Here is a 13,131-nt window from a genome sequence, read left to right as displayed (position 1 = left end):
GGATATTCTTGAAACACAACAAATGGTCCTAAAGTGTATGTGGAATAACAAAGGTGTGAAAAGAGCTGATACATAGTATCCAAAAAATAATAATAATGAGATGGTCACTCCCAGCTGGATATAAACAATAAATTATTCAGTAAGCAGTCTAGAACAGTTGGCTCTGCATTTAGGAATAAAATGCGTATCCTTACCTCAAACTCAGTAATGAAGTCCAGATGGATTAAAGCTACAAATGCAAACAAATTAATCCAAGAGTGTGAGAGACTACAGAAAAAAAAATAGCTTTATAATTTTGGAATAGGAAGGCTTTTCTAAGCAAGCCGTAAATCCTGGATTCCATAAAATAAAGGTTAAAATATTTAAAACTACATAAAAACAAATGGCAAACTAGGGAAAATAGTTTCCAACACATACGACAAAGTATTAATAATCGTAATATAGAGAGCTCCAACAAATCAATAAAGACAAAGAATCCAATAGAAAAATAAGTAAAACAAAACAAAAAAAGGTGGAAAAGTATTTTTCAATGACAGAAACAAAAATAGACACATAAATATACATTTACCCTCACTAATAATGCTGGAATACATATTCAGGCATTAAGAAGACAATGTTTTATTTTTTTACATGTACAAATATTTATAGCACCTCTTGCCAAGGTTGTGGGGAAACAGACTCTCTCATAATTACTTGGAGATAATGTATTTGAGTACAATCTCTTTATAGGGTAAGGTGGAAAAATCTATTTAAATGCATTGGTTTAAATCCAGCAAGTCTGCTTCTGGGGCTTACCCCATGGCGATAATTGAACAGGTGCACAAACGTGTTAGAAGACATTCATTGTAAGGTAGTTACAAGAGGGGAAAATGTCAATGGGGAAGAGCCCAATAAATAAACATCATGTGACTGTTACCCAGGAGATGGATAGGTAGGTGGAAAGATAGGTGAAAAAGATTACTGAGATACATTTTGAGTGAAAAAAGCGACTTCCAGAAAATCTTCGGGATTTATATGTATTGCAAATCCTGGGCTAAACAATTTACATGTATCATCTCATTTAATTCTCATAACATCGATTGTCTCCTATATCCAAACACTTATTACAAATCTATCTTCCTAATAAGAACCTGCCTTAAATGTACAGAAAACAGCCAAGGCTTTTATGGAATTATTTCTTGACTTTTATGTTTCAGTGATGTTTTATTTATTTTTTTTAAAGATTTTATTTATTTATTTGAGAGTGAGAGTGAGTGAGGGAGAGAGCACAGGCAGGGGGGAGCAGCAGAGGGGCAGGAAGAAGCTGACTCCCCCGCTGAGCAGGAAGCCTGATGGGGTCTTGATCCTGGGTCTCCAGGTTGATGACCTGAGCCAAAGGCAGATGCTTAACTGAGCCACCAGGTGCCTCTTCACTGACGTTTTAATCCTTAATGAACTGATACTCTTTTTAAATTCTTTTTTTTTTACTTTTATGGAATTTTCCAAACATATTCAAAGTAGAGAGAAAAATGAAATTAATCCTCTTATGCCAGCAACTTAACCTCAGTAAGTGCCCACTCACTGCTAGTTTTATTTCATCCATACACCTGCTTCTGCCTGTTGGAGGAGCCTAAGCCAGATCCCAGATGTCACATCCCTTCATCCACAAACACATCCATGAGCATCTCCAGAAGATGAGCCTGCTCTCCCCTCATTATGCCACTTTGCCCTTGAGATAATAGCTCTATCATTATTTTTTCCATGCTTTCAAACCTACTCCATGCATGTAACAGCTTCTTAGTTCTTAGTGTTCTATAGTGTGTCGATAGTATGGAATGTTTTTTATAACTGTTTCCCTATTGTGTTATTTCAGTTGTCAGATTTTCACTCTAGCAAACAATGCTGCAATAAATATCTTTGTAGATTGCCTTTTCTTTTTCTTGTTTTCCCTGTGTATGTTTGCGTCTCTTTCAGATGGATACCTAGAATTGAATGGGCTGGACACTTAACAGATACCAAAAATTTAAAAATTTTGCATATGATACTTCTCTGCTCTACTCTGCGTCGTATGTTCTAAATCTGCCAGGAACTTTTCATCCTATTCAGACTAGAAGCCCAAATCCTTATAATGATCTATAAGGACCAGTGTGGCTTTATCCCTCACATTCCATACCCCAACCACCATGACCTCTCTGATCTTGTCTTTGATCTTTACTCAACTCATTCTCTCTGCTGCAGCAATATACCAGTCTCCACATTCTTCCAACGCATCAGACACACTCTGCTCTAGGCCCTGATACACTGTATCTCTTTGGCCTAGAATGTTCTCCCTAAAATAGTTTCCTGGCTCCTTCCCTCATTTCCTTCAATCTAATTCTCAGTACACATTTTAATTAAAAGCAGAAAGCCAATTTTAAGATGTGTAAGAAAATTTTTTAAATAAGAAAAACTGGAAAAATTCTAAAACAGATGAATACTCTATGCACGTGAATGCCCTACAAGATAACAAAACAATATAAACAGTAGTAATTAAATCATGGCATTACTAGTGCAGGAATATATAGACTCATACCTGGGTAGCTCAGTCAGTTAAACATCTGCCTTTGGTTCAAGTCGTGATTCCCGAGTCCCGGAATCAGGTCCCGTGTCTGGCACTCCACTCGGTGGACCTGCTTCGCCCTCTGCCCCTAACTGTTCTCCCTCCCACCCCTAACTGTTCTCCCTCACCCTGCTTGTTGCTCTCTCTCTCTCTCTCTCAAATAAATAAATAAAACCTTAAATTAAGAAAAAAAAGAAGAAGAAGAAAGAAAAAAGAATGGATCCAGTAAAGGACTGAAATACTTACAAGAATCTGGTATTGGATAAAGGCAGCATTCAGGCAACATTCAAATCAATTGGGAAAAGATAGATTTTTCAACAAATGGTGTTGCAACAAGTGGAAATAATTCAAGGAAGATCTAATGGTATCCATACCTCACACTTTGTGCCAAAATAAATCCCAATGATCATGTATTTACACTTGAAAACTGATCAAATGAAGTACTAAAAGAAGACACAGAATAGGTTGTAATCTTGGATTTTACAACACTCCTCAATATGACACTAACCTCAAAAACAACATAAAATACAGATTGATTTGGGTTAAAAAATAATAGAAACTTTCTTCATCACTAAAAAATTAAAATAATAAAAATGAAAGGTATGTGTCAAATTAGAAAATGCATACTTCACATTGTAGACAAAAGATGAATTTACTTAAATAGAAAAATGTGCCAATAATATGTTTCTGGAGAAAGAAATGTAAATAGTTCTTAAACTTAAGAAAAGAGATTCATAATAAGGGAAATGGAACCTAACTCTATTGACATACCATTTCTTACCCATGAGACCGACAAAAATCCAAAACTTTGACAATTACCCTTGGCAGGGCTGTGGAAACATAGGCACTCTTCTGTCACTGTTTGTGGGATTGGAGAATTCCCTGTACCCAAGCACACTGTACTTCTTTATACCCTTCCTTAGGAACTTTCACTGAAGCTTTCTTTGTGTAGTGCCTAGGAACCCCTATTTAATTCTTGAGAGCCAAATTTAACATCACATGCTGAAGGAAGTCTTCTCTGTCCTTACCTCCCACCCCTAACTGTTCTGCCACAAATGCTCATTTGGAGTCCTCTTTCATAGCATCTCTCATAAATGGCAATTATTAACCTGGCATTTGTTTTCCCCACTCAAATCCAAAATTTACAAGGTCAGGTCAGTAAACTGCACTATTATTTCAAAAAAGGAAAATATTCTAATATTTAATTATGATCATCATTATGAATGCAGCATGTTTCTGGCTGGCGAGTGATCAATCAACATTTGTCAAACACCATCCTTAACTCTGCTTCGCTAGTGTTGCAAGAGCTATGTTCTCTCTAAACTCTTATTTACTTAATTTTTCTTTGCTGTGACTGACTTCTTAAAATTAACTGTCTACTGTAACCTCATACCAGATTAATCTTCACAAATTATGGGTTTTTGTAATATATATTTTGCAATAAATCATTATCTAATAAAAAAGTGTTTCTGGTGACCAACTAAAATTATCACGAGAAGGGTCTACTTGACTCAGTCTTTGGAAATTGCTGAGATAGATAATTGCTTCGTGTTTAGTATTTTCTTTCTTTGCATGTCTCAATTGCACCTATTAAAGTTATTTATCTCTGTGTTTATTTTCGTCATTAACTGGGATCTCTAAGGGCAAGGATTATGACTATAAATCCTATTGCCAGTGATTACCAAGATACTTTCCCAGAACAGCAGCTCAATAAATGTTTGCTAAATGAATTAAACAGTTTTTGAGTACCTACATTGATTAAGGAATGTGCTAGGCATGTTGGCAGAATTCAAAGAATATATTATGCGTATATAGTTAGTTTTTTTGAGTGTTAATTATAGTAAAGATAAATAACCTTCAGCTCAAAATTACACTTAAGCTATACCTAAAAAACAAGAATGGGAATTATTAACAAGTGTGTGTTAATGTGTGCGTTTGCTCCTGTATAGGTTACATATAAGCATTGTATAAAATCCAAAAGTATGAACGTTATTGCAATGAGAAGTCTAATCTCTGTTTCCGTTCACCCAGTTTGTCTACCTAGAAATAATCTGGTACAAGTTGCACCACCACCTGGAGATACTCTATGTATACGGAATTAGGATTCCCAGTTCAGACATAAGGCAATGCTGCTAACAAGCATTTCAGGAAGAGGATTGCAAATGCAAAGCCAGTAAGGTAGGAAAGTGAGAAAAAGGTAACGACTTAAATTGCAGTAGAATAGAAAACAGTAAAAATAACGTTGATGATGTATAGCATTCCTGGCAATTCATAGAAATGAAAAGACAGATGTCTTTAAAATGTGAGAATAATTTGTTTTAAAGATTTTATTTATTATTTGAGGGAGTGAGAGAGCACAAGCAGGGGGAGCAGCAGAGGGAGAGAGAGGCAGGCTCCCCGCTGAGCAGGGAGCCCAATCTGGGGTTCTATCCCAGGACCCTGGGATTATGACCTGAGCCCAAAGCAGACACTTAACTGACTGAGCTACCCAGGTGCCCCTAAAATGTGGGAATAATTGATTCGATATGTCTGTTAACATATTAACATATATTATATATTATTTACGTTTCTTTTTCTTTTTTGAATTTGAACATCACATAATTTTATTCTGGTATCAGGAAAAAGAAGACAATTATTTTATCAAATTTGTATGCACATTAAAAATACTTTGTTATGACAAATTGCAGACATACACAAAAATTGATAAGGAAACATAAGCAATCTTCCTGTACCCTTCAACCACCTTTGTGAATAATCTTGTTTCTTCTATACTCATATCTGTTTCCCCTCTTCTCATTATTTTGCTGAAAATCTCAGCTGTTATACAATTACATTCATAAGTGTTTCCATAGATGTCTATAAAAGGTAAGGACTCTTAAAAAGAACATATTTTATTTATATTTAAAAAGGATGTGAAAGTTATAATGTGATACCATTTTTTAACTCTTACGTGTAAATGATCTCAAAATCTGATGATCTTGTTAGATGAGTGGATAAAGGAATATTACTTAGCCGTAAATAAGAGTGAAATCTTGCCATTTGCAACATGGGTGGATCTAGAGAGTGTAATGTTAAGTGAAATAAGCCAGTCAGAGAAAGACAAACACCGTATGATTCTGATCACATGTGGAATTTAAGAAATAAAACAAAGAAAGGAAAAGAGAGAGACAAACCAAAAAACAGATTTTTTAAAAAAGATTTTTATTTATTTATTTGGCAGAGAAAAAGAGACCACAAGCAGGGCGAGAGGCAGAGGGAGAGGGAGAAGTAGACTCCCCGCAGAGGCTCAACCAACTGAACCACCTAGGTGCCCCATACACTGGAATTAAAAAAACAAAACAATAAAAAACTCAGATGATAGAAACATTAAAAAAAAAAAGAAGAAAAAAAATTCATGGTCTTGTCTTGGCCACTATGAAGGAAAATGGTGCTCTTATACACCATTTTGGTGGAAATATAAATTGGTATGTCTATGAAAGGAAATTTGCCAATATCAATGAGAATTTTAAATGCATTTAATCTGGTGGTGTAGCAATTCTACTTCTAGGACATTATCCTCCGTATACTGGCACATAGGAGCAATGAGATCCCTACAAGAATTGTTTAAAAATCACAAAATCCTGGTAGCCCAAATGCTCCCAATAACAGACTGATCAAATCAATTGAGTACATGTTCATTTGAGGACTACTATGTCATCTTTATAAAGATGAGAGAGTTTTCCAAAAAGAAATGACCCCTAAAATATATAAATTAAAAAGGTAAGATAAATTTGTATAGATTGTTCCCATTTGAGAAAAAAGATAGTTATGGTGTGTACACACACTCACACATACACACAAAAACTCATATATCTGCCTGTCTGCATAAATGCAGACATGCTGATCGGACTTAACAATACCTCCAAAAAAATACAAAAGAAAATGCTAAAGTGGTAATTGCCTCTGGGGATAGAAACTAAGTATTTGGAGAGATGGAAGGGAAAATTACTTTATACCTGCTTGTAGCTGTTGCAGTTTATAATTTTGGACTCGGCAAATATTTACTGAGTACCTACCAAATGCCTGGCACTTAGGTAGTCACTGGAGATAAAGCACGTACTCTTATGGAGTTTACATTGTACATGTTCATAGTACAAACAAATTTAAAGCTCATAGGACAAATATGACCAATCTGGTGGTTAGAATAAATAACACTTATTTTTTCTTTCGTTTATGTGCATACATAAAATAATTGTTCTAGCCCTTGCTCTTTTTCAAAGATTTATTTATTAGAGAGAGAGAGAGTGAGAGAGAGCATGCATACGTGCATGGGCAGAGGGAGAGGGAAAGAGAAACTTAGGCAGATTCCACACTGAGCAGAGAGCCTGACTCAGGGCTTGATCTCACCACCCTGAGACTGTGACCTGAGCTGAAGCTAAGAGTTAGAGGCTTAACTGACTGCACACCCCGGCATCCTAGCCCTTGCTCTTTTTCAAATCCAAAACTCTTCTAGGGGCACCTGGGTGGCTCAGTTGTTAAGTGTCTGCCTTCAGCTCCAGTCATGATCCCAGGGCTCTGAAATCGAGCCCGTCATTAGGCTCTCTGCTTGGTGGGAACCCTGCTTCTCCCTCTCCCACTCCCCTGGCTTGTGTTCCCTCTTTTGCCATGTCTGTCAAATAAATAAATACAGTCTTGAAAAAACAAAAACAAAAACTGTGCTAGTTTTTATAATGAAACACAAGCATTAAAAAAAAAAAAAACTTCTTACATCAATTTTAAATACAAGTAAAATTGTGCATTTGAAATTATTTTTGTTGTAAATTTTTTAAAAATTTAGAAAGCCAGGGCGCCTGGGTGGCTCAGTGGGTTGAGCCACTGCCTTCAGCTCAGGTCATGATCTCGGGGTCCTGGGATCAAGTCCCACATCGGGCTCTCTGCTCAGCAGGGGGCCTGCTTCCCTTCCTCTCTCTCTGCCTGCCTTTCTGCCTACTTGTGATTTCTCTCTGTCAAATAAATAAATAAAATCTTAAAAAAAAAAAAATCTTCCAAAAAAAAAAAAATTTAGACAGCCAAACCTTAAAGTTAAGTGAAGAAGTTAGGGCTCAGATAAAGGAGGCTAGAGTTTGGATACTAGACTTAAAGGATGAAAATCTCAAATTTAGTGGAGGAATTCAAGGATTATCACAGTGGATTTTTCAACAGGTTTTATGAACCTGAATAAACAAAGGGAATGGTGCAGGTGAAGCAGGAGCTGAGAGAGAGGGGGGTTTAGAGGTTTCAAGGGCAAAATCTCAACTGTGATCCTAAAGATTTGAGTCTTCTTGTCTGTGGTAGAATATGCCAGAGTGAGAGAGAGAGAGAATAAAGTGTGGGCTGCATTTGGGATATGTTCAGTTCCAGATGATTTCAAGACTTATCATTTGAGGTGCGCCTGGGCGGCTCAGTTGGTTAAGTGTTGATCTTGGGATCCTGGGATTGAGCCTCACATCGGGCTCCCTGCTCCATAGGAAGCCTCCTTCTCCTCCTCCCTTTCCCGCTGCCTGCCGTTCCCCCTGCTTATACTCTTTCTGTCAAATAAGAAAATAAATTCTTAGAAAAAAAAAAAGACACCATTAGAAATAGCTGAGAATGGGAAAAAAGGACGAGGGGAGGCAGACAGGTGGGGGTTTGAGATTTGCTTGGCATTTCACTTGCATACAAGGTAACTATGGGATGACCAAGGTCAAGTCCACAGAAAGAAGATACATCTTTTGGGGTAAAACCTACAAGAGAAGCCATTGAAGAGAGAGAGGCAACAAAAGGATTAAAGAGAAAATAAGGCCTTGAGGGACAAAGCAGTCAGGGAGGTGAGTTTTAGGATAACATAGTTAATGGGATCATTGTGCAGGGTGAAGAGGGGATAAAGGAAAATCAGCCACTAGTTGTGCCACCTGAGGTATTTGCTTTAGAAAGGCACACTTTGGAAATGTTCTGAGAATAGAAGGTATTATATTAGAAGTTAAATAGTAAGCTACCAAGGAAGACAGAAAGAAAGTAAAGTAGAAATATAGATTATTATGAGGTCAAATTAGAAATGACTGAGGGAATGTTTGTTTCATACATTTCTTGCCAATCAGTTAGCTAAGTTGAAGTATCTTAACTTGATGTGCTTTGTGGTGTATCAAGAGGCTTGTAATTACTGGGATAATATTCCACACACCATACACTAGTACTGTATTTAATGTGATTATTCTCCTTGTTCAGTTGATTGAATTAAATTCCTTTTTATTTTATTGAGCTGTCTAATTGCTCTATTATAATTTCTGTGTATTCCCCAAAAGACTAGCTTCCTTATGATAGAATACAATGCAATAGCCCATGGAGATAAGCAAAGCATAGGCATATTACCGTTCCTTTACTTGAAGTAGAAATGTATTTGTTTTTGTGTTAAAATTAGATTGGATAGGGAGGTGAATTCTATTAAATTAAACCACAGAGAACTTACATAAATATGGATGGAGGGAATGTTCGTGAGGTCACTTTCCGGTTGTGTGCTGAAATCCGAGAGGAGAGATGCTTTAGCAAAACTTCTTTGGGAAAGTGCCGGGAGGTGGCCTGAGCCATTACAGTGTCCTTGAACATCACAGTTCTTGGACAGCTTGGGGTCATTGGGTCTCTATGCCACTGAGCTGGTATAACATAAAAGAAGGGTACAGTTTTGTCTGTTGCTAGCTTTAAGGATCTTATCTACAAGCAAGGAAGATCCTTTTTTAGCTGTATCTGAAGATGACCAAAGATCACCTAGTTGTTCAGTTGTTGTTGTTGTTGTTGTTGTTTTTAACAATATAATTAAATCCGCAGTCTTAGAATGTAGGTGTAGGTCTTGCTGAATATCTCAAAAATATATGTAAGATTATCTGTAAGAAGAAAAAAAAAAGCTTACTCCCATATTTCTGACTTGACTGGATGTTAGCTTTCTATGTTAGATATAGAGCCTTAAGTTAATTTGGGGAAGATGACCAAAATCAAAAGGAAACAAAGAAACCAGTCTCACTTTCTATAATTAAAGGTGAAGTGAATACAATGTGAAAACCAAAAGCCGTAGGAGCAGGACCGGTGGAAACTACTCTGTCAGCAGAACCAGAGCCCTTGTGTGCTCTCTTTTCACTTCCAGGAGTACATGGCTCATTAAGTGCTTCCCAAAGAGAAGGGGACAGACTGTTGCTGGGAAACACAAAGAACTAGTAGTTCCTGCAGGCTAACCGAACATGTCATTTACCAGAATGTACAAACCGGAAAGCATAGTGTCTTGAAATTGAAGAGCTGTCAGTCAGTACGTGTGTGTGTGTGTGTGTGTGTGTGTGTGTGTGTGTGTGCGCATGCGTGTGTGTATAATCTTAAATTAGGGAATCTCAAAAAGAGAATAAATCAGCAAAACAAAACAAACAACAAATTGTGTGTGTGTGTGTGTGTGTGTGTGTGTGTATGAATGCTCTCTGCAGATAATTTTTTTAAAAATCAGAACCTTCATTTAACCAGAGGTGTGCTACTAAATTGAATTTCTAAATCAGTTAAATTAACTAATTTTTTGTTGTTGATGATGTTGGTCATTCAATACAAACTATTCCTCTGAGGAGGTACAGTCATTTTTATAGTAGTCTGCTTCTTTACTCTCCTATTTATCAGGAGAATTGTTCCTAGTAGTTGCTATGGTTGTTATTATTGTGATTTTTTTTATCTTTGTGAAATCCAAGTTTTCAGATCTATAAAGTTTTCTGATTTCTGGGCTTTAGGTTTTCTGTAACAAGAGGGATCTTTGGTCGATCTTCAATTTCATAGTCGTATTTGTGGTTATATAGATTAGCCAGAGAATGCTTAAAGTTGACCCGCTTAGATATAAACTCAATACAACTTATTTGCTTTTCTTACAGTGAATAATACTGAATTCTGCAAAAGACAGACCTTTATTCTTAAAAATTTGAGAAGTGTTAGATATAGAGACTTTATGCAGTATATGCTTGAAAAGTAACCTGGAAAAATTTAAAGATTCAGGAGTAAGTCTTAACCTCAATAAATCTTTATTCAAAGTGGCGGGGGGGTGGGTGGGAGGTTTGGGGTACCAGGTGGTGGGTATTATAGAGGGCACGGATTGCATGGAGCACTGGGTGTGGTGAAAAAATAATGAATACTGTTTTTCTGAAAATAAATAAATTAGTTAAAAAATCTTTATTCAAAATGGATATTTTTTTAAAAAAAAACAATCCTTGTCTGACCTTATCAAAGTTATTACTTAACATGTTCCTGTAATATTTCCTTGTGTATGTTTTCAGATATTCTCTAATTGTTTAATCAGTTATTTAAAAATTTTTAAACATAAATGGAATTACACTATATACAGTGTTCTGAAACTTGCCTTCCTTACTAAATAAATCTTGCCCAGCATTCTGTATGCTTACAAAGAGAACTACTTAATTGGCTTTAACGGCTACTTGGCATTTTTACTCTAAATGTTCCACATTAAGTTCAGCAAGTCCCCTCTTGATGAACCCTTGATTATTTTTACATTTTTGTAACTATAAGTATTCCTGTCTTGAATATCCTTCTACATTATATTTATGAACTTGACAAAGGTCTGTGGAATATCTAATCATTGAATTGGTGAGACCAAAGGAAAATTCTGATTTTAGAATCTAATTTTTAAAAAGTGTTGATATTTTCCTGTCCTTGCAATTTTCTTTTCTTTTTAAGATTTTATCTATTTATTTGACAGAGCGATAGAGAGCACAAGTAGGCATAGCAGCAAGCAGAGGGAGAGGAAGAAGCAGGCCCCCCAGTGGGCAGGGAGCCAGATGCAGGCATGGATCCCAGGATCCTGGCATCATGACCTGAGCAGAAGGCAGCCGCTTAACCGCTTAACCGACTGAGCCACCCAGGTGTTCCTCTCCTTGCAATTTTCTGTTATTTACAAGTATATTCTCAAGAAGCTATTAAATACATTTATTGGAATAAGTAAAATCTAATTAGGTAATAATCTCTCATTTGGATGAAAAATAACACAAGTTCTGTGAATGTGGTAAAACATTTTATTGTGCACACATGATGGAATAACATCTCAATTTAATAGTAGGGAGACTATTAAATTTAATAGCAGGGCAACTAAATAGTATATGGCTTGTAATGTGATATAATATAAAGTATAGTAAAACTTATAAAATGCCAAAAATGTTTACTCTATAACTAATGAAATCTTTCCATCTCATTTTCATGTTATAGAAAATACAGGTGATAAAGGAAGTTAAATGATACATGAGGAAACAACTAGACAAATGGAACACTACAGCTACTAGACCAGATTCTTCAATATGTCAGTATGATTTTAAAACAAAGAGGGGGAATTCTTCTATATTAAAAGATACCCTAAGAGGCATAACAAAAAAATGGGAATACTTGTCATTTATTATGTTTTGGTTTAAACAAATATCTCTTTGCCAGAAAACAAAGGTGTGCTCAAAAACCAAGGAGTTAGGAGTCAACTTGAAAACACTCTTGCTTGTGAAATTTGGGACAATTTTAACATCCAAATGAATGATGACAGAAATATATTAGAAAAAGTTAATAAAATGGGGTGCCTCTGTGGCTCAGCCTGTTAAGTGTCTGACTCTTGGTTTTGACTCAGGTCATGCTCTCACGGTCCTGAGATGGCAGCCCCATGTGGAAACCTGCATCAGGCTCCTTGCTCAGTGGGGGATCTGCTTGAAGAGTCTCTCCCTGTGCCCCTCCCCTTCCTCTCAGGCATGGGCATGCACATGTGCATGCTCTCTCTTTCTCAGATAAATAAATCTTAAAAAAAAAGAAAAAGGGAATAAAATAAATTCAAATCAAGGGGATTAACTTATATAAACTCTTCATTATAAAATAAGTCACGGAGATGAAAAAAAAGTACAGCATAGGGAATATAGTCAGTAATAATTTAGTAATGTTTTGTGACAGATGGTGACTATACTTATCATTGAGCACTGAGTAATGTATAGAATTGTTGAATCACTATGTTGTACACCTGCAGCTAATATTAACATGTATATTAATTATACTTAATTCATTAAAGTATAAATTAATCATACTTACATTAAATACACACACATATATATATATATGTGTATATGTATATATATATATATATGTGTGTGTGTGTGTGTGTGTGTGTGTATATATTAAGGAGTCCACTCTGGCAAAAAAAAAAAAAGATTTTAAGATTTATTTATTTTAAAGAGAAAGAGTGCACACAGGGTAGGAGGCAAAGGAAGAGGGATAGAGAGAATCTCAAGCGGACTCCTGGCTGAGCACAGAGCCTGACATCGGGCTCAGTCTTATGACCCTGAGATTGTGACCTGAGCTGAAATCAAGAGCCAGTGGCTTAACTGACAGCCACCTAGGTGCCTCTGGAGGGGTTGGGGGGATTGTTTTTAAATAGAAAGAGGGAAAAGAGTTCTCTTTTGAAGAAAAATTCCAACTAATACATGTATTTTTAACTACCATATGATAACTACCATCATAGTAATTTATTCTGACAAGGATCATCAACGAGCTAAAACCAA

General features: G+C 36.2%; 1 protein-coding gene across 8 annotated transcripts in view; it reads left to right on the top strand.

The window, feature by feature from the left end:
* The window catches only part of TRIML2 (tripartite motif family like 2), a 61,419-nt gene extending 49,096 nt beyond the window's left edge, over positions 1-12,323 (top strand). For 2 of the 8 annotated variants that reach the window (XR_004282174.1, XR_004282172.1), the window contains 4 exons: positions 4,610-4,756; positions 8,259-8,403; positions 10,468-10,590; positions 11,810-12,323. Coding sequence is in view for 3 of the 8 variants with exons in the window: in XM_032328899.1 (XP_032184790.1) it covers positions 4,610-4,714 (105 nt within the window). In the remaining 5 variants the exon portion in view is untranslated. Of the gene's footprint in view, positions 1-4,609; positions 4,888-8,258; positions 8,404-10,467; positions 10,591-11,809 lie in introns of those variants that run through there. The other 6 variants (XM_032328900.1, XM_032328898.1, XR_004282173.1 and 3 more) reach the window with 5 other exon arrangements.
* The last annotated feature ends 808 nt before the right edge of the window (positions 12,324-13,131 follow it).

The sequence above is a fragment of the Mustela erminea genome, chromosome 21, assembly GCF_009829155.1.
Source record: "Mustela erminea isolate mMusErm1 chromosome 21, mMusErm1.Pri, whole genome shotgun sequence".
NCBI lineage: Eukaryota > Metazoa > Chordata > Mammalia > Carnivora > Mustelidae > Mustela > Mustela erminea.
This window is presented reverse-complemented; position numbering and strand designations above follow the sequence as displayed.